The sequence below is a fragment of the Sorex fumeus genome, unplaced genomic scaffold, assembly GCF_029834395.1.
Source record: "Sorex fumeus unplaced genomic scaffold, SorFum_2.1 ptg000265l, whole genome shotgun sequence".
NCBI classification, from domain to species: Eukaryota; Metazoa; Chordata; class Mammalia; order Eulipotyphla; family Soricidae; genus Sorex; species Sorex fumeus.
Window position 1 is genome coordinate 16513970 of NW_026606322.1, and position 24758 is coordinate 16538727.

The 24758-nt window shown below is 40.1% G+C and overlaps 1 protein-coding gene across 2 annotated transcripts in view; it reads left to right on the top strand.

Moving 5' to 3' along the window:
• The first annotated feature begins 3835 nt into the window (after positions 1–3835).
• Positions 3836–24758, top strand: part of CD47 (CD47 molecule) — a 90910-nt gene continuing 69987 nt past the window's right edge. For both annotated transcript variants that reach the window (XM_056109206.1, XM_056109207.1), the window contains exons 1-2: positions 3836–3986; positions 19459–19806. In XM_056109206.1, the coding sequence (XP_055965181.1) occupies positions 3941–3986; positions 19459–19806 (394 nt within the window). In that variant the 5' untranslated portion in view covers positions 3836–3940. The remainder of the gene's footprint in view (positions 3987–19458; positions 19807–24758) is intronic.

A 24758-nucleotide genomic window follows, 5' to 3' on the forward strand; every position in this document is an offset into this window, starting at 1 on the left:
TCCTCTGACTTTAATAAATGATAGGGCCCTTGAGAGGTTTATTTACTTGTCCATTCATTCTTTGAACAATCATGTGTTGACTATCTGGTATAGATCAAGTAATAAGACATTCCTTAAACCTGATGTACATTTAACAGAAAGACCATCACATAAGCAAATGATTGTTATAATATCTGGTAAGTGATAGGCATCATGCAGGACTGAAAGTCCATTGAAGTGGTGCCAATCTCATACAAGAATTCTCTTGGAATTCACTCTTCTATGGAAATTTCAATGGTGGTCCACTTCCACAGATAAGAGCATCTGGGACTGCGCAAAACACGTGTGCAAACGATATCTGTTGAATGAAAAATTACTCCCCAAATGACATTATCAGTGAACGTTTTTAGACAGTATCATATAAATATTAACTTCGTAGTAAGATGTACATATAGTTTAAGGGGGCTGGAGTGATATAATAGCGGGTAGGGCATTTGCCTTGTATGTGGCTGATCTGGATTTGATTCCCTCCTCTGCCCTTGGAGAGCCCAGCAAGCTACTGAGAGTATTCCACCCACATGGCAAAGCCTGGCAAGCTACCCGTGACGTGTTCGGTATGCCAAAAACAGTAACAAGTCTCACAATGGAGACGACACTGGTGCCCACTCGAGAAAATCTATGAACAATGGGAGGACAATGCTATACAGTGCTGTAGTTTAAGGAGGAAGATCAAAAGTACACTTTTCCTTAAGATGAAGTGGCCGAGAGAACAAGTGATTATGGATGAAGAAAGAAAATTTCTGAGTATTTTCAGAGTGTTGGAGTCAGATCAATTTTGTCTAGTCAGAGGCCTTCCCTGAACTTGTGACTAAGTATCACTTTCCCCATCTATCAAGGGAAATGATAATAGTGATTATTTGGGGTTGTAAGTTTATTCACTTGTGAAGGGAACTAAAACATCATTGATGTAATGGGGTGAAAGAAAAAGTGAGGCCAAAGCAATAGTACACCCTGGTAGGGTACTTGCCTTGCATGTGGGCAGCCCTCCTCGCTTTGATCCCCAGCATCTCATAAGGATCGCTGAGCACTGTCAGAAGTGATTCCTGAGTGTAGTAAAGCCAGGAGTAAGCTCTGAGCACCACTGGTATGGTCCCAAAACCAGAAAAAAAAAAAAAAGAAAGACAAAGCGAAGAGAATAAAAGAAATGGACATGAATAAGACACTAATGGGAGAGATGAGAGAGAAGTGGGCATCACATATAAGCATGGCAGAGTCCTCATTATCCTTTTCTAATTTATACTATTTCTAATTTATACAGGGTCGGAGCGGATAGCACAGCGGGTAGGGAGTTTGCCTTGCACGCGGCCGACCAGGGTTCGATTCCTTCGCCCCTCTTGGAGAGCCCAGCAAGTTACAGAGAATATCTCACCCACACGGTAAAGCATGGCAAGCTACCCATGATGTACTCGATATGCCAAAAAAAAAAAAAACCCAGTAACAACACGTCTCACAATTTGTCATGAGATGTTACTGGTGCCTGCTCCTGCAAATCGATGAACAACGGGAGTACAGTGTTCTAATTTATACTAATTTAAAATATTTATTACCCATAGACCAACCCCAAAACATAAAGGTAATATGAGTCTAAGAATCCAATGAAAAACTCTTGAAAACTTTAAAAGAGAAACACAAATATAAGGTGGTGAGTGGACGAAGGTACCAAAGGTTAACTCAAAGATAAGGTAAAACCTTGAGAGTTTTCATTGAGTTATTCCCCCGCAATAAGCTTCCTCCTATCCCACAATCAATACAGATCCTAGCCAGATCCCCAAGAGTAGAGGTGGTCACCCAGATAGCCTCTTACTCACCTAAGGTAAGCCTAGTCCATTTTCCACACAAAGCTACTTAAGCTCACAGTCTCAGCAGCTCCCAGTATAAATCTGAGCACCACTAGATCTCAATCTCTGAAGATGGGGAGAGCCCTTCCCAATCACTCTTCAGCTTTTGGGGGGTCGGTTGGTCTCAGGGACAGCTGACAGCCTTTTTTAGACAGCCAGCTGCTCTGTGATACACAATGTCCCAAACGCTCCAAGTCTGGTGGGTGATTCTTTTGTATCCATATAAGCAGCAGTTGGAGGAGAATCGATCAGTTCCTTTGGTGGCCTGGGGGTGTCAAGCCTGCCATTCAAATCACTGCCACCATAATGATTAACCATTGTTTTAGTGCATATATCTGCCAGGCAATTGCTTTTCTTTCTTTCTTTTTTTCTTTCTTTGTTTTAATCATTAAAAAACAATCAAGTTTCACACTCGAGCAATGTTTGCTTCAAATCACATCAACATATTTATTAGCTCCCTTTAGCGCAACAGGAAGTCTTGGAAGAGGGGCTGCTTAAGATAACGTTCTGATTTTAAGGAATTGATGATGCTTTGGGGAAGAGGTTTACATGAAAAACAATTATAGGGGGAAAGTTACATAGTACATAAAGCACTACTTCAGTGTCACAGAGTGGCAATTTTACTTCCTGGATTTTATTACTGTGGGGATGGGGTGTAATAAAGGAGGCACCGCGGGTAGAGATTTGGAAGAGTGAGATATTGGAGCGGGAAACTGGCTTTCTTTTCTGGCAGGTAACAGAAAAACAACCAAGGGGGTGGACAGGATGCGCACTCCATTAGAGTGGCCGCCAGACCCTGACTTTTTGACAAGAGAGTCCATCATTTAGGATAAATGTTAAAGGTGGTTTTAAAAGGGCTTTTGCTTCGGGATGAAAGATGTGGTCCGGGTGATAGAGTGAGATATTCAAAGGTCTTGTCCGTGCTGTGGCTCGGAGCCACATTTTAAACCCGGTTTTCAAGTGGGTTGACCCAAAGAGCTCCCAGGGCTGCCCAAGGGAAGGTCGCAAACTAGACTCTTTGGGAAGGCTGTCTCTGGGGTGGAGAATTAGGCTGATCTTTGCATCCAAGCCCGACATCGGGGCGGGGTGGGGTGGGTGCAGGGGAGGGGGGCGAGCCCCCTTCTCAAAACGTTCTCTTTCTCTCGGATGGAACTTGTTTGTTTCGCCCTGTGCAAAGAAAGCAAACACCCAAAGCCACAGGCGGGGAAGAGGAACCGAAACTCGGCGTCAGCCCGGGAGGCTGTGGCTTGCAGCCTGGAGAGCGCGGGGGCCCTCCCGGTGCGGGGCGCGCTGAAGCCGGGTGCCGGGTGGGCAGCGCAGCCCTCAGCGGGAAGCCCCGGGGCCCCGCGCAGCGCTCGAGGGGGGGGGAAAGGGGAGAGACGCCCCCAAGCGGTGTGCTGGGGTGCAGTGGTGGTGGTGGTGGTGGGGTGGCAATCGGAGGAGGTGAGAGGCGGGCGAGTGGCGCGGGAGGGGTCGGAGCCCCGGGGAGAAGCGAGATCGGTTATAAGGAGGTGGTGGGGAGGGGCAGAAGTACCGGGGGGCGTGAGTTGCGCCTGGCGGGGATCCTCAGGCGTGAGCACGGGGCGTGCAAGGCTGCAGGAGAGGACGGGCGAAGGCGGGGAGAGGGGCAGGTGCCGGGAGGTCTGCAGTGAGCGTGAAGACACACACTCCGCCTCCTGCGGGGAGGGGAGCTGGGGGGTTGCGGGGCGCGTCCCTCCTATCCCCGACCCTGGGGTCTGACTGGCACCTCGGGCCGAGCAGGCGGGAGCGGGCCCCGGAGTCCGCAAGCGGGGAGGGCGCGGCGTCAACCGCCGCGATTGCGGCGGCGGCGGCGGCGGCGGCGGCGGCAGCGGGGCGGGCGCGAGGGCGCGTGCGCGCTTGCGCGGGCGGGGGTGACGGGAGCGCGCGTGCGCGCCGCCGGCCAGCCGGGGCGTCTGGTGCTGCTTGTGACGGGCGGCGGTGGCGGCGGCGGCGGCGGCGGTGGCGTCCGAGGCTGCCGGCTGCTGAAGGCTGCTCCAGACACCTGCGGCGGCGGCGGTGGCGACCCCGCGGCGGGCGCGGAGATGTGGCCCCTGCTGGCGGCGCTGTTGTTGGGTTCGGCGTGCTGCGGTGAGTGTCCCCGCTCCCGGCGCTGCGGCTGCTTGGCTGGCCGCCCCCGCGGGCCCCCGAGGGCGCCTCCTTCCTCGCCCGGAGCTCCAGGGAGGGACGCGGGCGGGCCTCGGGGGTAGCCGGGCGCCCTCTTCCCATCCCTTCCTTTCTCTTTCCCCTCCCCGGGGGCGAGGACGGGGCTCTTCTCTGATTCCCCCCCCCCCCGCTCCGCGATCCCCTCCGGACGCACAACACCCCGAGCAGGCTTCCCAGACGCGCACCTCTGCGCACCCACCAACCCGAGGCAGGAGAGGCGCGACGGGAGCGGAGGGCTGGCAGTGGTCGGGGACCTCCTTTTCTTTGCACCCCTCTCCTGCCTCCGTGCTTGGGGTGGGGGGGTGGTGGTGGTGGATGAAGGCGGGAGAGTGGGAGGGCCCGGGCCTCTCGGCGGTGGAAGTGCGCATTTTGGCCAAGTCTGCAAGACACGGTCTCTCCGGCGAGCCCCCCGCGCAGGAATATAGAAGTTAAGGACACAATGAAGTTTAATTTCCGACGCAGCGTTGAATCAGAGACTCTTTGGCCCCTGCTGCTTTGGGGCCCGAAAAAAAATCATCTTCCTGGAAACTCTCAAACCCTCCCCCGCCCCCGCCCCTCAACCACTTTAATACGTTGTGAATTGTGCGTTAAGCCTCTTCCCCCCACTTGATTTGGGAAGACCGATGTAGAAGAAGAAAACAAGCAGATCTCCTGTGAAAATGAAGACGACCCCACCGAGGATTTTATGTCTTGACGCCCAAGGCGCGTCCCCCCCACCTCCCGCCACCCCCCATCCCCCCCCACAGCTCTGGGAATCCATTTCGCTTGTTTAAAACGTGGACTTCATCAGTAGAAACTGAGGGAGGAGCAGCAATGTTTACGGCTTCACAGCGCCGGGGATGATTAATATCTACAGCGCCCTTTTGAACTTTTTGTAACGTTTAGAATTGAGTTTGGATAACAGTAACAGGCTGTTGCTCTATTAAATAGAGAATGCCAAATTGATTAGGTTTTAAATTGACGATCATTAAGCGTTCTGACTTCTGGCTATTTTCGAGATGCCCTTAAGACACTTTTCCCACTCTGAAACATCTGGTGTGGTGGAGCTGTTGATAGTCATTATTTCTGTTATCTAAAGGGTTGGTGTTAGGTAAGGTAATGTTTCCTGTCATTGTTTTTCAGGGCTTGTATCCATTACTATCATTTGTAGGTTTAAAAAAGAAAAAAGATGATGCTTCCAGAAACCTGTTGTGTGTTAAGAAAGCCTTCATTTACGCATTTGTAATGGGAAAATTCACCGATTCAGACTAGCGGTATCAAATTGAGTCTGAAGAACGGAAAAAGTGTAAAACCTGTACAGTTTCAAAAAACAGGGAGACTGTTTTCAAGTGGATGAGAAAGAACTGCTGGAACGGCACTTTAGGGGATAGGATTTCTATTAGGCCTCCTTTAGTAACATTTAAGATCATGTGTAATTAGCATTCATTTACATAAAATATTAATGCGCCCAAATCCCTACAGAAACATAGAATTCAGAATTTATGGCATGTTATTGTGCTTAGTAATAACCTGAAGAGAACGAGAAAATAGAAGCATTATATATTTGAGTTGTATGAAGTGTTGACTATAACAGTGTTTGTGCTAAGAGATAATACATTTTTTATCTTCTTCATATGTCATTTTAAAAGGACATGTATGAACAAATGTTAACAGTCTCAAAACACAAGTAATCATAAACCAAGATATTTGGTAGACTATTTAGAATGGTGAATAAGAAAAGTAAGTTGTGGATTAGTATGTTTATTTGGGTAGAAGTTTAATTTTGCTTTCAGTTGAATTGTAAATGACTCAGGGTTTTAAAAGAATTCATGTACTGTTAAGCCACTAGAGTTTCAGTTGCCCTTTGTAGTAAAAGAGGTTATCTAAAATTCCCCTTCCATCTAATAAAAACTGGCGAACTGCAGCCTCCTGTGTTGTTTAACAAGATGTAGAATAGATACTATGCTCCTTTCTGTCATCTCTTCCCCAATGTGTCTAAATATACCTTGTTTAAAAGCCCATCAACAGTTTTCACCGGTTTCACTAACTGGTAAATGAAACCTTGCTCAAATAAGGACCATGAGTGATATGATCTGCCTTCTCAGTGGCTGAATGGCATTTCTTTGTTCAGAATAAGCTTGAAGAATCACGAGTACAGATGATTAAATTAAAAAACACTTTTTGCTTACTTACGTGAAAATATTTTATTTTTTCCTAAAGAATTAACTGTTTTTAAACATAAGTTGCCATTTTTAAGGGAGTAAACGTCTATTTGAAAGTACTAATTTATGGACCTCCCCAGAAGTCTAGAGGCAGTATGTGAGAACACTACACTAAACGTCTGCCATTAGGACACTTGCTCATGCTGTCATCTGTATTTTGGCAGATGTTTTATCTTTGCCACTGAGTTGCTAATAGAGATTTGAAAGGGCAGGTTCTAAAGATGAAAAATAGATGTTTTCCACCAGTTTGATGTCAATTCTAAATTCAAAATAATCACAGTGGCTTCAAAATGAAGTGTGACTCCTTAATGTTTTTCAACTTTAGGTATTTTTAAAATATATATTAAAATTCTTTCTGTGACATAATTTTCAGGTAATCATCTTACCCATCTTGTAGGTTTTTACTGTCATGGCTCTTTATACAGATAAAAAATACTGTACTTTTGTATCTTCCTTCTTAATATAACACACTCTTGGGTTGCAATAAAGCTACTTTCATTTTGTGTACGAGGGAAGATATTTCTTCTGTGATAAGAGAGCAAGAAAAATAGTATAGGGTCAATTTTACTAAACTCATTGCAGTACTAAAGTAAAAAAATATGAAGCACTCGGGGAATTTGATTCTGATATTCCTAGCCTCAGACAACAAACCTGACTTCTCCCCACCTTTTTTTTTCTGCCTACTGTGGAGTTGAAACAGGAATTAGAAGATTGGAAAATATACCTTCTCCTGAATATTTTATTCCGTACCAATGGAGTAATGGTACAACACTCAGAATCTGGTCAACTTCAAGACTTGAGTTTTAGATTAGAATAAATGTGCATAGTTAAAAACATCACATGCTCTGGTTTAAAGGCAAGGAAAAGGATTTGGCAAGTACAGGGTTTCTCCAAATTACTTTTTCCATCCCAAGAAACTGAATGTATATGCTGCTTTGAGCACTTTATAAACCCTCTTTGGCATATGGACAAATTTTAGATGGTATGAATCTTAATAACTTACAGTATATAGAGATAAGGGTTTTTTTTAATCCTTTGGTGGTACTGGATATCATTTAAGAACTTGATAAGACCATGATTCATCTTCATTAAGAATGCATTATACTAGGCTAAGAAAGAAGATACAATAAACCATGATTGTTTATTATAATAACTAATACATTTATATATTACAATATTATTATTACTGAATTAAGACTGCCTTGCCCCCATGTAATTCTTGGTCAGCTAATTCTATTCTTAGAAGACTATTTTTCAATCTAGTGGAGGAGAGGGGTTTTCTTTGAATCCAAGCTAAACTATATATGGATATTCTGCTTAAAACCCTCCAGAACTGATTTGATATCGTTGAAGAGACAACTAAACAAATGATCCTTGTTGTCTCTAATTTTAACCCAATTCAGTTGAGATTTCAATTCTTTATATCAGAGCCTTGGTCTGATGGCTAAAACTGGTAGAATCCATTTCTGGAAACTCACTTTAGTCATGAGCTTGCTTCATTCACCTTTGTGCCTGCTGGGCTTCATAGCTTTTCCAGAACATCCATTCCAAGCAGATAATTAACTTCCTACTCTACTGTTAAAAAAAAAAATAGTGATGTGAGGTGTGGACTCTATCAAATTTACTTCCCACCTCTGTTAAATTTATCTATAATACCTAAGCAACCTTCAGCGCATTCCCCTTCCTCTCCTCATTTCAAGAGAATACCCATTCATCTTTCTAAGTCAGGATCACATGTCTATGGCTCTTTCAACTTGAATCATTTTGCAGGCCTGCTCAATTAGCGTCATTCTTTGGTGCTCTTATAACTTAGATCTTTCTCTCCTTATTGACTCTTTTTCAGCTTAACTTGCAGACATACTGAAGTTTTATCCCAAAGTAAAAGACAAGCAAATAAGAAGGGAAAAAAAAATCTTGCCCTTGTCCTTGCCTTCACACTCTGTTTTTACACTGCCAAGTTTATTGTTAAGAGAATTATTGCCTTTTCTTTCTTCCCTGCCATCATCACCCAACTGTAACCTGACTTTTGATCCCATTAGTCTATTGACATTGCTATTGCAATAAAACTAATGATGTAATTTTCAATATAGAGGTTGTTTTTACTCATCCTACTTAATATCTATTCTGCTAATAGTAAGATCTTTCTCGGTGTTGGCCATGTTGTTCTTTACTGCCTTACCCATTTCTCTCACTTCTTTTTCTTGCTATCTTTGTTTGCTTTTCTTTCAGATGTGCTTCATAAATATCTGTGTTCTTCAATCTATTCTTCTTTGGTACCTGTTCTGTTTGCAAGGATTCTCTGGGAAAAGTTGCTTATATTTCAATGACCAGCTCTATTCCGCCCCCCCCCCCCCCCACACACACACATCCCTGGTATCTACTGGACCTCTCCATATCATACTATAGGCCTACTAAATATTAAAAGTCCCTACTAAATGTCTTTCCTATAGTTAATCCTTAGCATAACTACTTATACATAGATATAAACTTAAGTAACAGCTCAGATTCTTCCTTCTCTTCTTCGTTTCCACAGTTGACTGATACTGGTTTTATCTCTTTGATTTCTGCTTTACTGTAATTTTGGGGCCTTCTCTAGTTTTCATTTATCTAGACAGTTACAATGATTTCTCAATGGATTTTGGTTACTCTTTTCCTCCCCTGCCCACAACTTACCATTTACACTACATTATTAATTTTTAAAATGCAAATAAATCTGAATGGTTTACTTTTTGTTTATGTTTTCAAGTCTAAACTCCAAAGAAAGATATTCAAGGAAGCCTTTATAATATTCTGAAAACTTTTTCTAGCCATTTTTCTGGAATTTGTTCATCTGGTTTATTTTTATTGTTTGAGAATTTAAAAAATTTCTTTAAAAATTCAAAATATCTACTTAAAGAAATATAAGTTGTAGAGCTAGAACAGTACAGCATCTGACATTTAAAATTCTCTACATTTATGGGACTGGAGTGACAGCACAGCAGGTAGGGCGTTTGCCTTGCACTCGGCCAACTCAGGTTCAATTCCCAGCATCTCATATGGTCCCCTGAGCACCGCCAGGAGTAATTCCTGAGTGGAGAGCCAGGACTATTGTGCATTGCCGGGTGTGACCCAGAAAGCAAAAAATAAAATAAAATTCTCTAAATTTACCAGAATGGAGATAATAAAGGAAGACTCAGTAAACTTGAAAATTAAGAATTACTATTTGGGGGCTGGAGAGATAGTGTAATGGTTAGGGTAAGACACTTGCCTTATATATATGTGGTTAACTCAAGTTTGATTCCTGGCACTGCATATGATCCTCTGAGCACTGCCAGTGGTATCTAAAAGACAAACAAATCCTCATTATTATTATCCCTGTTACATTTTGTATTTCTTAGTTACATTACTGCATCTTTTGGTCTCTTTTTCTTTTATAGAAGTCCCGGTAGTATTTCCCAGAAGCTTGGTTTGGTGGTGAATTCCTTTAACTATTGCCTGTTGGAAAATATCTTTATTCTGCCTTTGAATATGAGAGATAATGTTGCTGGGTATAGTATTCCTATTGGGAGATCTTTTTCATTCTGTACTTTGTGTGTATTGTGCCACTCCTTCTGACTGTAGAACTCCTGTTAAGAAATATGATCATCTTATAGAGAGTTCCTTGTTCGTGACTCTGTTTTTCTCTTGATTGCTTTAAGGATTTTCTGTCTTTAATTTTTGCGATTTTGTTTTTTTGCTGAGGGGTGGGACGGGGGGCACACTCACTGATGCTCAGAACTTACTCCTGGCTCTGCATTTAGGAATCTCCTGACAAACTCAGGTTACCATATGAGATGCCTGGATTGAACCCTATTGGCTGAGTGCAAGGCAAGAACCTTACCTGCTATACTATCTGCACTTCCCTCCCATTTTCCCATTTTAACTTGCAAGGCGTGCATCTGTTTAAGTTTATTTTGTTTGAACTTCATTGAGATTCTTGGGTATGGTATCTAACTTTCTCAATTTGGGGAATTTCTTAGCTACTATTCAAATAAAAATCCTACCCCTTGGGATATACAGTAACCAATGAAAAAGAACCTTGAAGTTCTGCTAATAGAAATGAGTCTCTCAGTGGGAGAGGAGGAAGTGGATTAGATAAGGTCTAGGGGCAATGGGGGATGAATACCTGCACTTTGGCTGGGTGTGGTGCAGTATCATTATATGCCAAAAAATGCTGATACAATTGTAAGTCATCTAGGTGAGAAAAGAGTATTTTCTCTTTCTTGGAAACCCCAGGATGTTACGTTTCAGCTCTTAATGCTCTCTTATTTAGCTCCTGTTGTCTTTATTCTTAATTATTTTCTCTTTTTTGTAGTTCTTTTTGAATGGTTTCTATTACTTCAGTATACACTGATTAAATTGTTGGCTTCTCCCATGAGCTATTAAGCCCCCTCTGTTGTATTTTTAAGTGTTTTCTGCTTTATGATTTTGTTTGAATTTTCCTCTGCATTTTTCTTTGAAGTCACATGGTCTTACTCAAATTCTTTTCCATGGATCTTGTCATTTCAATGAATATCGCTAGGATTGTTGTTTGGAAGTTATCTGTAGGTAGCTTCATAGCTTTTTTTTATGTTAGAAATTTCTCTTCTGTCTTCTTTATCCACTGATGTGGACATGTTTCTCTGTCTCCATTTTTGTATGTGGTACCCCATATCGGGCTGGAGTGATAGCATAGTGGGTAGGGCGTTTGCCTTGCACGTGGCCCACCCAGCCGACCTGAGTTCGATTCCTCCACCCCTTTTGGAGAGCCCAGCAAGTTACCGAGAGTATCTTGCCCGCAAGGCAAAGCCTGGTAAGCTACCCGTGACATATTCGATAAGCCAAACACAGTAACAACAAGTCTCACAATGGAGACGTTACTGGTGCCTGCTTGAGCAAATCGATGAACAACAGGAGGACAGGGCAGTGCAGTGCTACCCCATATCAACCTGGATAGGCTTCAGGGGTTAGAGTTTGGTTGAGCCTCTATGGTGAATAGAGCCTGTATGCCACATACAAGAGGGCCTGGCAATGACCTGGGACACAGTATCTCCACTGCCCAGCAGCCACTGGGCTACAGTTGGTTCCCCAGACCTGAATGTGGCTGCTGTTCTGGTGGTGACTAACTGTGCACTTTAGAACTGGTGGGAAGTATCACAAGCAGTGGGACCTTGGGGAATGCTTTGGGAGATCCACTGGGTACTTTCTTTCTGTAGGAATATGGTTTGCTTACTCGAAATCAGATGTGGAGTGCCAGGGGCCAGATCTATTTATCTGTCAAAAGAAAACGTACTTGATTGTAATCTCTTTGACTCTGGTAGCTCAACTAATTAATACTGGTGGGCGGAGCTATAAGTAGTCTCTTTTTGTGCATATTGAGACTCAGTGTGGCATCTGCTTCCAGGATTGCACAAGGTCATCTGGATGGCACCTACCAGCTGGTTGACCTCTGTTCACATCCTATATATTCTTACCTTCCATTGCAGTGTTGTGAGTATAGAATCATAAGATTGGGGTGCTGGGTATTCAGTGCATCCAGCTTGCTTTGCATTGTGAAGTTCTATTTCCAGTATCTCTGTTTCTTGCTGTGAGAGCTGTTTGTCAGGTCAGTTTCTCTGTTGGTTAATCCAATTTTTGGTTTGGTTTGCAACATCACAGGAGATGGTAAGCACAGGATCTTACCACTCCGCCCCATGATCTCACCTGATTAATCCTTTTCTTCTAGATATTCACATTTTTTTAAGCTCCTCCATACATATTTCTTACTCTGTCTATAAAATAACCGCTTTTCTTATCTACTCAACTTTCAAGGAAAAATTTAAACATTATGGTAATTACTAGTAAATTCATATATTTATTTTTTGTATTTGCAAAGATTTTTAAAATATTTAATTGCAGTTTAGTTAATATGGCTACAATAGTGTTTGACTTTGTAGTATTGATAGACGGTTACTAAGTATCACCATTACCAAAGTGTCATAACCCTCCACTACTGTCCTTATGTTACCTCTAATTCGATATTCATTCCCTGCAGTTTCTACCTCCACCGTTTATTGATAAATTTTGTAATTCAAGGCCAGGAATTTGTCATTGTTGATGCTGTCAATTACAGTATTTTATGCCTCTACATTTCATAGATGTGTGAGATAACCTGCTATTTGTTCCTTTTTCTTTAATACATATGATCATTTAATTCTTGAGGTACTCCAGCCTACAACTGACTTGATAGAGATTTTTTTCATTAAAATATGTAGCTTTATGATACCATATCAGGTAAGTGAGAAGCAGTGGAGGATTTTTTTTAAAGAAAAGGAATGTAACCTCTCTGATTTTTTTCCCCCATAATTTCCCCCCATTTTAATTCTTCAACATTTTTTATAGTCCTAACAGTATATTCTGTTATACCTGCTATGCCGTGTGTTTAACCATAGGATACCAAAGGAAAACATTGTCTTGGATTGTCCTGGTTCTAACTGAAAGATTAAGTAAAACAGTTACAGAATTTGAAAGTAAACACAGGCAAAAGACATGAACCAGAAGGCAGTGGGAGCAGTAAATAGAATGAATGCAATTCGGTAGTGATAGATAGGAAAGGAAACAGTATTGAACAGCTCAGCTGTGCTTTAACAGGAAGTAAATGTTAGCAAATACCATTTTTGTTAGCTACCATTTTTGAGTTTTCGCTTATAGATGTGAAAGGCATTGTAAGAAGAAAATCTTGTTCATTATTTTATTAAATCCTAATGAATCTCTGTGAGGTATATGCTGTCACTGTTCACACCTCATTAAGATGTAAACTGAAAGGACATGCCACAGCAAGAAGGCTGTGTCTTCACACATAGCTATCATCTATGGAACCATTGAGGAACATACACATCTTCAGGCTGGGTACCAGCATATGCAGGCTTGGCATTAAGGACATTGAGGGTGCTCATGGATTCTAAGAAGGTTATTATGATTGAAACTATGGAAATGATAGAGGTGGGACTGAGCAGTGTCCTGAAGGACCATCTTTGTATTGCATGCTAATTCACTTAGAATTTTAGCCCATGCCCACCTCCCACGGCCGCTGCTGTGTGGACTCTTTGGCCGATATAAATTTTGAAGTTTCTGTACTGTATGGCTACACATGTGACTGTGTGACACCTTCTAAGCAATAAACTGCTTAGTAAATTCTTAGACATGGACTTACCAATCCTGTGATAAGATATAACAATTTCACATAAGTTCTAGATGTATTGGTTTTAATATTTCAAATTTGTTGTTGAATCAGTATTGATTCTAAAAATGTACCAACAGTTGTGACTTTTTTCTACATTAAAAATAAAAAAATAAATAAAATTATGTATCTTTAAGAAAATAATTTACCTGAAATAAAGGAGGGGTGTTAAAATAGTGTACATTTGCATTTAGAACAGTTATTTTGGGAACTGTGTAAAATACATTGGGGCTGAAATGGGGAAATGATGAGTTTGAAGGCAAGGAGCTCTTTTGGAGGGTACATATTTCAAGGAAGAAGTAATGAATAGCTAATTGATTCATAAAATATATAAGAATGCCTTGGTTAAGCTTATCAAGAAGTCTCCATGGAATACCTGATTCTGGACTGCATGATTCTTGGTGCAGACCTAGTTGACTGGAAAATGGTAAAAACTTTAGGGAAGCCAGTGAGGATTTGGGAAGAGATTAAGGAAAGGGTAAATAAATTTTGAGGCATAATCATTTTGAAGTTATTATGATATGTTCAATGGAAATGCACAGCCAACAGTTTTGGCTTTCCAAGTTTCTGGTTAAGTAGATAGGGGAACACCATTTAAATAAAAAAGTATATAGGTAATTAAAAGCATAGAATGAGGGAAAAGAATCACTCAGGGATAGGACTGGGAGCAAGAGAGAATACTGGATATGAAGCTCTTAACATCACTAATACAGATTGTAAGTCAGGAATAGGTTTCAATAAAGAAAGAAAATTGGAATGGAGTGGACGCAGAGTTGAAGGAATTTCAGAATCAGGAAGTTTTGTTGAGGCCAAGGGATGAGAGCAGAAATAAGCTGGCCCTTCACTCAAGAACTATAGATCTAACCTAGAGAAGGAAAGACAGAGTGAAGCATGCACATTGCTTTTCATTAGGGATTGTTGGTGACTTTGGCAAGAGCTAAAGTAATAAAGAGGGGAGAGAGAGATGGGGTCAGAAGGCAGAGATATAATTACTGAATAGGAGTGAAGAAATGCATCTTGGTTTTTGCATTTTGATTTTTCCCTTAGGATGCCAGGGGGAGAGACTAACATTTAAAAATATTTTTCCAAAAGAAAAAAAAAACCCATCAACAACAAAAACACCAAGCCACCCTATATGAGGGCCAGAGAGAGAGAGAGAGAGAGAGAGAGAGAGAGAGAGAGAGAGACATGTGATCTAGCCTGGTTAGATCCCCAGCAATCTCTATGGCATCCCAAGCACCACCAGTTTCAATCCCTGAATCAGGAGTACACTGAGCCTTGAGCACAGCTTTGTGTGGCCCCTAAACAAAGCAGAATAAAAACCAAAGATGAAAACAAACCCATGTGAATGGAGACATTTTCAGAGATTGAATTTATAACGGGGAAAGTCCTTGAGATTGGTGGGTATGGGGACGGAAAGAGAGGCATTCTGAGATGAATTCTGAAGAAGAGGAACTGAGGGTGGAGGAGGTTTGCATAGCTTTTAAGAATATAAATAAGGACTGTTGGAAGCCTCTGACTTCTCAGCTGAAGTTCTCAATTAGCATTAAGGCGAAGAGATCTTTGTATAGAATAAAAATGCAGAAGAGTAGTCATCTAAGAGCTCTTACAAAGGAATTTTTTTTGCGGGGGGGGGTTGTTTTGGGGTCACACCTTGTTGCTTAGGATTGCACCTGGCTCTGTGCTCAGAAATCAATCTGGGCCATGTTCTGAGGACTATATAGGATGCCAGGGGTTGAACCTGACTTGGCAGCGTGTCAGGCAAGTGCCTTATCCACTATACCCTCTCTGGTCCTAGGAGAGAACATTTAAATGGAATTTATGAAAAAGTTAAGGTTGAAGTTCTGGATGTGTGGGACTGTTAATACTCTTTTGTTAGGTAGCAGCGAAAGATTGCTTTGACATCTATCGGACTGATTAGACTGCTGTACATTCTTCTTGTGTTTTGTTCATACAGGAAGAAAAAGTAGAGGGCTGGAGAGATAGTACAGGCCTTTCATGGTGCTGGCCCTGGTTTGATCCCTGGCTCCACATGATCTCTTGAGCACCACACAGAGCTACACTAGCACAGGATGGGGAGTTGCCCTTGAGAGCTATGGGTATGTCCCACCACTCCCCCAAAGTTGGCGTCACCCCACAAAATGAGAGTTATAGGCTTCCAGAATAATTTCTCCATTTTTCATTGTAGCTCCACATCCTATTGCAGTGTTTCAGATCAGGTAATATCTGTCGCATTTTAAATTTTCTGAGTAGAATTTGTTATGCTGCGTGTAGCTGCTTTCAGGACAGTGGCATAAAACGCTTTAAGTCAGTATTTTATATTCATAGAAATTGTTAGGCTCAATATTTTTGACATTTGACATAAGGTAATTTTTTCATTTGATTTGTTGATTTAACTCTTAACATAACCATGGTTATATTTTTCTATTCCTACCAGATTTAGACTACGGTAGATCTATCTTGACTATTAAACTCAGAGTTTCTTTATTCATATTATTATCTGTATTTCTTTGCTTCTTCTCTATATGTTAGTTTTTCATTCACTTTACTCTCTTAATAGATGGCAGTGTGCAAAAGAGAGAAAATCCAAATCAGATGATTCTGCTAGCTAGTAGTTTTTAGTAAATGTTTACAGGGAATTAAGTTATAGTTGTTAACTATGAAGAGTGATGAAGAGTCACTTTCCAACTCCTTATTTGTGAAAGAGTTGGGGCTACACTCAGCAGTGCTAGTGCTCAGAACTTACTCCTGGCTTTGTGCTTAGGGATCACTTTTGGCAGTGCTCATGAGACCATCTGCAGTGCACGAATTGAACTGGGGTCAGCCATATGCTAGGCAGATGTCTTCACCCCTATAATATCAGACTGGCCCCACATATATATTTTTAAGAGATAATTTAAAAAATTTTATTGATTCACCACGAGATATAGTTATAAGCTTTCATGTTTGAGTTACAATCACACAACGATCAAACACCCATCCCTCCACCAGTTCACATTCTCCACCACCAATATCCTCAGTATACCCTCACCTTTCCCACCCTCCCACTGCCTTCGTGGCAAACAATATTTCCCATACTCTCTCTCTGCTTTGGGGCATTATGGTTTGCAATGAAGATAATGAGAGGTTAGCATGTTGGGTCCTTTCTCTACTTTCAGCACACATCTCCCAGCCCGACCGATTCCTCCAACATCATTTTCTTAGTGATCCCTTCTCTATTGCAGCTGTCCTCTCCCCACCCAGGAGACAGGCTTTCAACTGTGGAGCAGTCTTCCTGAACCTTATATCTACTGTCCTTGGGTGTTGGTCTCATGTTATGTTATTTTATACTCCACAAATGAGTGTAGTCCTTCTATATCTGTCCCTCTTTCTGACTCATTTCACATAGCGTGATACTCTCCGTGTCTATCCACTTACAAGCAAATTTCGATTTTGACTCAGTTATAAAATGAATGTGTTTAAAAGATTTCATTCATTAGCAAGCAAACTAGCAAGTTGGTAAAACCTTGATTTTAATAAGAATAAAATAAGAATAGACTCATTGTAGGCAATAAGGGATGCTGAAATGAATTTCCTAATAGAGAATTGGTTAGTATCCTCAGGGCAATAAAATGTAAATTTTTGAAATCCTCTCCTCTACCTGGTAGAAATCAATTGAAGAACAAACCACTTTTGTATTTCTATGGACAGGAATAATTTGTATTATCATCCATTTTTCTGTAACTTATGAAATTATAAAATATAACAGAAATCACAGGCCCCTGTAGAATTGGATATTCCCAAAGCTTCTGTGAGACAATGCCTACTACATGAAAAGGGCATTCAATAATTTTTTTCCATTTTGAAATCATTCATGATATTTACAATTTCTTAAGTCCAGCATCATAGTATTTTTTTGCTTTTGTCTTTGTATCCACTCAGTACTTTTCTTAGGGGAAATAATTCACATACCCAAAGTTTTGAAGAATGCAACTGGAAATCCAGGTTTTACCCAGGGCTGCCTAATATTTGGATGGGCAGAAATGTAGAGACTGGGAAGAGTAAATTTTGGTTAGCTGCAAGCAATTTCACAGAAATAGAGTAATTTGGGCCTGCCAGGCAGAGTAGATACAGATCATTAAAATTACACATTATCTAGTTCTTAATAGTATCACCCTGCCAATTTATAGCATAGAATGAGAGAGCATTTGCCTATATGGTATTTTTTTCTTTTGATGCTCACCACAGTTCCATGAAGTTGCCCAGTCTTCAGTTTTGATCCTCTTAGAGAGAGTAAACCAAAGTTAACAATAGCTCAGTGAATTGCTTAAGGTTGCATACTGAAAAGTGACAGAATTAGTACTTAGTTTTTCTGAACATTATCCAGTTCAAATTGAGCAAACCATCCTAGCATTCAATTCAGTGGTCATTTGCTGAATAACAATTAAGTCCCTAGAATAAAAACATCCTGTCCCCCTGAGGAATTTAATTCCCAGTTTATATTAGAAGGAAGAAATCTTAGAGTTGATGTTTGACTTTCTATTATATTAGTATTTATATTATTTTCTAGACCTTTTAATGAAAAGCCAACTAGCTTAGGTGATTAATATCAACATAGAAAGTTGATTGTTGATTGGAGAAATGGAACACAGCTACACTATTTTTCACATTCATGCCCATTTTAACTAGTAGATAAATGGTTGCGGTTACTTTTCCAACCTTACGGGAGTTGATGGAATATATCCTACTATTAACAGTAACTGCTCATTGTTGCCTCTGATTACTTAGGTTTATTTCAAGTGGCTTAATGATTCTAGGAGAAATAAATACCTTTAATTCTTTGAAATTTGGAATATTTAAATTTGGGCATTGTTGTTCTGTAGTTTCAGGAAAATGTGGGGGTGGATAATACCTTTCCAGTGCATATAATCATTTATAATTCTTGCATGTGAAATTATTACTGACTGCACTTTCTGGGGAGATAGCCACAGATTCTTGGTTTTTTTTTTTCTTAGTATTCTTAGACTTTACATCCTAGTGTAAAGATGAGATGTGATTCATTAGATTTACTTATGTATTAAAGCACAGTAGAACCAACATCTCCTTTGGGAGCACTGTAGCACTGTCTTCCTGTTGTTCATTTGCTCAATAGGGCACCAGTAACTTCTCCATTGTGTGACTTGTTACTGTTTTTGGCATATCGAATATACCACGGGGAGCTTGCCAGGCTCTGCCGCGTGGATGGAATACTCAGTAGCTTGCTGGGCCTCTGACAGGGACGGAGGAATTGAACCTGGATCGGCTGCGTGCAAGGCAAACGCCCTACCTGCTATACTATTGCTCCAGCCCATCTACTTTGGTAATGCAACATAAAGATAGAGATAATTTTTTTTTTTGCTTTTTGGGTAACACCCGGCGAAGCTCAGGGGTTACTCCTGGTTTTGCACTCAGGAATCACTTCTGGCGGTGCTCGGGGGACCATATGGAATGCTGGGAATTGAACCCAGGTCGGCCGCGTGCAAGGCAAACGCCCTACATACTGTGCTATTGCTCCAGCCCCTAGATAAATTTTATATCAGCTTAGTTACTTCTCTTAGGGAAAAATTATGGAGGTATAGTCTAAATAGGATATTTGGTTTGGTTTCTTGTTCAGAATTTCTCATGACAAGAGCAATATGAATTTTGTATATATTTAATATAAAGGTAATTACTTCAAAGCTTTCAAAGCCAGATCCTGAACCTTCATGTTCCAGCAAGGTTGCTGAATTTATTCCCAAGATGCTTGGCACTGTATACTTTTCGTACTGAGGATGAATAAGAAAAAGTTTCATTGTTTATTAGCTGTGGAGGTTATTATTAAAGTAATTTGCTTCTCTTTTTCACCTTGCCAATTTTACTTATAGTTGCATTGCCATCTTAATCAAAGCTCGGGTCTGTAGCTCATAAAGATTTGTAAAATCTTACTAATTTCTTTAATGAAACATTTTTCTTTTCTTTTCAGGTTCAGCTCAGCTGATATTTAATACAACAAAATCAATAGAGTACACCATTTGTAATGAAACTGTTGTCATTCCATGCATTGTTACTAATTTGGAGCCAAAGGACATTGTTGAGATATATGTAAAGTGGAAATATAAAGGAAAACCCGTTTTGAGTTTTGATGGATCTAACCAGAAGACCCTTACCTCCAGTGGATTTCGTAGTGCAAAAATCTCACAATCAGATCTGCTGACAGGGATTGCCTCTTTGACGTTGGATAGAAGAGAGGCCGTTGTGGGAAACTACTCTTGTGAAGTAACAGAATTAGCCAGAGAAGGTGAAACCACCATAGAACTCAAGTATCGTGTTGGTAAGTCTTCCATAGAAACTGCCCTTTTGTTTGCCTTACAGCACCCTAGGCCATTGGAAAGGAAACAAAATGAAGCTAGAAACTCCTTTGAATCAAAAAGGAGACCCTTAATAATAAAAGTCTATGTAATGTTTAGCAGATTGAAGATTACAGATTTTATCTTGTATGTTTTTCTCCTTTGCCCACTTGACATCCTTTGTTGTTGAATTTGTATACTGTGTGTTCTCAAACTTTAGGCCTAAGGACAAATCTTTGGGAATAAATGGGGTCATCTGAGTCTCCTGGGATCATCTACTCTGCGTTTCTGTTTGCTGCCATAAAAAGTATTCTTTGACGTTACTTTTCCAGAATTTCACTCTTTTTTTTAACCTTACACTTTGAACAAGGGTTGGTAAGTCTTTGCAATGCTCCCTCTGGGAAGAATAGATTGAAGGAGAATCGGGAGATTAAAAATCAGGTCATCATAGATGATTCATTGAGATTTTCTGTGCTTATTAACCTCCAGTATGCTTTTCTGTGGCCAGTATCTGGGGGAGCTAGGGATCCAGTTAAATCTATTAGAATTCTACTTTGTTAGAGCCGCATAATCCTGCCCTTTTCCACAAATTAATTAGTGAATTGCATAAAGTAAAGTGTGCTGAAGTAAACACCCTCTTTCCCTCCTTCCCTCCCTCTCTTCCCTCCCTCCCTTTCTTCTTTCCGTCCTTCCATCCTTCCTGTTTTTCTCCCTCCCTCCCTGCCTTCCTCCCTCCCTCACCACCCTCCCTTTCCCTCTTTCCAGGTCTCTCCCTCCTGCCCTCTGCCTCCCTCTCTGTGCCAGATGATTTCTTCAACCGCATGCAATTGCACTCTGATTTTCTATTTTGAAAGCTCTATTTAGAATCACCAGACGTATTACTGATCTCAGGATTATACCACACTTTCAGATCCTCTGCTTTAGATGAAACCAGAAAAGTTAAATTGCATTGACTATTTGCCTTCTATTCTTCTAGTGCTCAGTGTTATGAAATGTCTGTTACTGGATAGAGGATGGGTATTTAGTTTAATGGAATATCTTGACATTGCTTAGGGTAGAAATCGGGATATCCAAGTTATTTTTTTTTATTCTGCAATTCAGGTATTTGCTTATATGATCTTGAGAAGCTGCTTCTCTAAGTTACCTCTTCTCTAAGATGGGGAGATGAAAATAGAGCTCTTCATTTATGTATTCTACTGCCTAATGAGTATCAAATGAGATCCCTTGTGAACAAGTTCCCTGAAAACCAGAGTGCTTTGCAAATGTTAGTTTTGTTCCTTGGGTGTTTATTTAATGAAGTGCAATATGAAGTTGCAGAAACTGGCTAGGGGTATTGTAGAAGGTATTCTTGAGCCGTGAGATGTAGGGAGAGATGATTTAGAGTAGACTGTCAGAATCTTAAAGGTTTGTTTGCTCTGAAATCTTTTGTACATTGTATCTTTTCTTAATTTGATGTTAATTGGGAATTAGGAACTTTTTATTTAGTGTACCTTTCAGCAGGGGTCTAATCATTCAGTCATCTGCACTGAGGGACTAGAATCAGATCATCTAATTGTTGATTTTAGTTCCTAGTTGAAATTATTCTGAGGGAATGTACAGTTTCATGGGAGTGAGAAACAAGATATGGGAGAGCAATAATTTTGGAATATAGTAGAGGTCACTGAAAGGTAAACTAATAAACTCAATATATGAGATAAGGCCAGAAGGTAGAATAAAGATGGATGGTAAAGGAATACCAGTATCTAAGATAAAGACAGTTTTAATTTCATGTGTTTTGTTTTCTCTGTATTTTCAAAGTACCAGGTGAAAATATGAGCAGTGCTAACCTTTTTATCCACTAGAATTCGAAAGTATTATTTTGTTATAGAGGAAGTAGAAAATTCTACCACAAGTTTCAGACATTTGTTTTTAATTTTTGTACCACTTTCATTTTTTTGAAATAATAGTAGACTCACAGTTACAGAGATAGAACAAAGAGATGGTGTGTACTTTTACTGCTTTCTCCCCAATGGTTTCTTCTTATGTAACTCTAGTACAGTATCAAAACCAATAATTTGACAGTAGCAGTATGTGTATATGTACATAGTTGCCATCACAGTCAAATACAGAAGTATTTCATTAAAAATTGCCCTCATGCATTATCCACTTAGTTATGCCCCCTGCTATGCTTAACCTGGAAAATGCTATCGCTATTCCATATCCAGAATTTTGTCATTTTGTAATATTATGTGAGTATATAACCCTTTGAAATTTCTGTTTATTCAAAGCTGTACCCCTGAGATTGTTGCCTGTATCAAGAGCTCTTTCTCCTCCTTCACAACTGAGCAGTATTTTTTAGTATGGGTGTATCACAGTGTTCATCTACTTTGAATATTTTCATTGTTTCCAGTTTGGGTATATTTAAATGAAACTGCTATCGTTATACACAGGTTTTATGTGGACTTTAGCTACATCCATGGATCTATTTCTTTCTTCAGGCATTTAACATCATCATTATTTTGCACTTATACTTTTAAAAATTGAGGTCATGTTGCTTTTCAGTATTTTATTTATTTATTTATTTAGCTTTTTTGGGCCACAACTGGCTGTGCTCAGAGTTTCCTTCTAATTCTGCATTCAGTAAAGACTCATGACTGCAAGGGGACCATATGGGATGCTGGAATTGAACTTGGGTTGGCCTTGTGCAAGGCAAGCATCCTACCTGCTGTACTATCCTTCCAGCCCTCAACATTGTATTTCATTTTAGGAGTAAGTTCAAAACTCTTCAAATGTATGCTGCCATGCCATATCCACCGCCAAAGTTCCTGCAGCCTCCATAGTTTCCCACTGGACTCTTTATCCTATGATCCCAACCCTGCACCCCAAGTCTTGTAAATTCACAGTCAGAATCAGTTTATTTCATTTTGGTTTGTTCTCTTTCTATGCTTTGCATCTTCATGTTCCACATATGATTGAAATAATCTAATATTTATCTTCCTTCTTCTGACTCACTTCGTTTAACTCTTCTATTCTGTTCATCTTGTCACAAATACTATAAAGTAGTATTCTATTTTATATCTATATATCTAATACCAACTCTCTCATCTGTCACTGCCCATGTGGATTGTTTCCAAAGTGTAGTTATTGTGATATTTATGCAGTGAATACTGGTGTGTATATTTTAATGAATTAGCATTCTTTAAATAAGATGCCCATGAGTGGAATTGCTGGATAATATATTCTATTTTTCATTTATTGAAAATTTTGAAGCTTGATTTTCATAGGGGTTGGACCAGCTGACATTCCTAAAAAGAGTTGATGAGAAACTTTTCTCCTTAGTTTCTGTCCAATTTGATATATGCCATTTTCACATGCATGAGGTGATGTCCCATTGTGGTCTTTGATTTTCATATCACTCATAATCGGTGATGATGAGAATTTTCTCTTGTGCCTGTTGGATATCTGTATGTTTTGTTTTAGTCTGTTAAGCTCTTTTGCATATATTTAATTAGAATTTTTTGTGTTACTGAGTTGGATGAGTTTTGTCATATGAATAATATGAGAATATTTTATCCCTTTCACTCAGATGTCTGTTTTCATTGTAGTGATAGTTTCTTTCACAGTGCAGAAACCTTTCAGTTTGCTTTGGTTCCACTTGTTTAATTTTACTTGTGTTTTCATACATTTGGAGTGGAGTTCCAAGGACATTACTGAGGCCGTCATTGTTGAGTATATAAACACGTTTTCTTCTGTGTACTTTAGGGTTTCATGACTGACTTCCAAGTCTTTAATCCGTTTAGCTATTTTTTGTATATGATAGAAGCCAGTGTTTTGATTTTATTCTTTTGTATGTGACCATCCAGTTTCCCAATGCCAGTTATGGAAGAGATTTTTCCTTTCTCCATTGTTTGCGCTTGTGTTCTTTTTTTTATATTAACTGCATTTGTATGGATTTTTTTCTCTAATCTTATTACTATCCTATTGATCCATGTGTCTCTTTTTCCTTTCAATACCAAGCTGTTTTGATTACTATTGGTTTATAATGTAGTCTGAAGTTGGGGCGTATGATAACTCCACTCCTTTTTCTCAATTCCTCTTTGACTCTATTTTTCATGGTTCTATACAAATTAAGTAATAATTACACAGTTTCCTTTAAAAATGCCTTTGGAATTTTTATCAGGATTGGTTGCATTGTATCTGAACATTGCTTTGGATAAAACAGACATTTTAATAATGACACTTCCAATCTATGAACACAGTATATTTCCCATTCTTTGTCTTTTTTTTGCTAGCAATGAATTACCATTTGTCATATATAGGTCTTTTCCTTCACTTTTTTTAACTGTAGGACACTGCTATTTATTCATCCATTGATTAAGCTGATTGACTTGGGCATGAACTCCACATTGCTCTTTTTTTTCCAGAATGTTTATTATTATTATTACTATTATTTTTAATCACTGTGAGATACAGTTACAAAGCTTTTCTGTTTGAGTTTCAGTCATACAATAATTGATCACCAAACCCTTCACCAGTGCACATCTTCCACCACCAAGTTCCCCAGTATCCCCCTCCCCAACCACCCCCTCCCCCTGCCTCTGTGGCAGACAATCTCCCCCATACTCTCTCTCATATTGCTTGTTATGAATAGGATAAGATGATGTGCAGCCACAAGAGCAGCTCCGTGATCCTGGAATTCTAAAATTTTAGATAATTAGAGTCTGGAGAAATCTCTTCAGTGAGTTGCTTGGTTTGGAGATTCTTTTGTATGTCTCCGGACGGATCATGGCCGGATCGTGGCCGTTAAGGAGCTTTAGTAGCAGCCAGGGGCAGTTTCCTTCACTTTTTGAGTTTATTCTTAGGAACTTAATTCTCTTTGATGACATTGTAAATGTAATTGTTTTCTTTGTGTTTTCTTCTAGTTGTTTGCATATAGAAATGCAGTATATTCTGTATA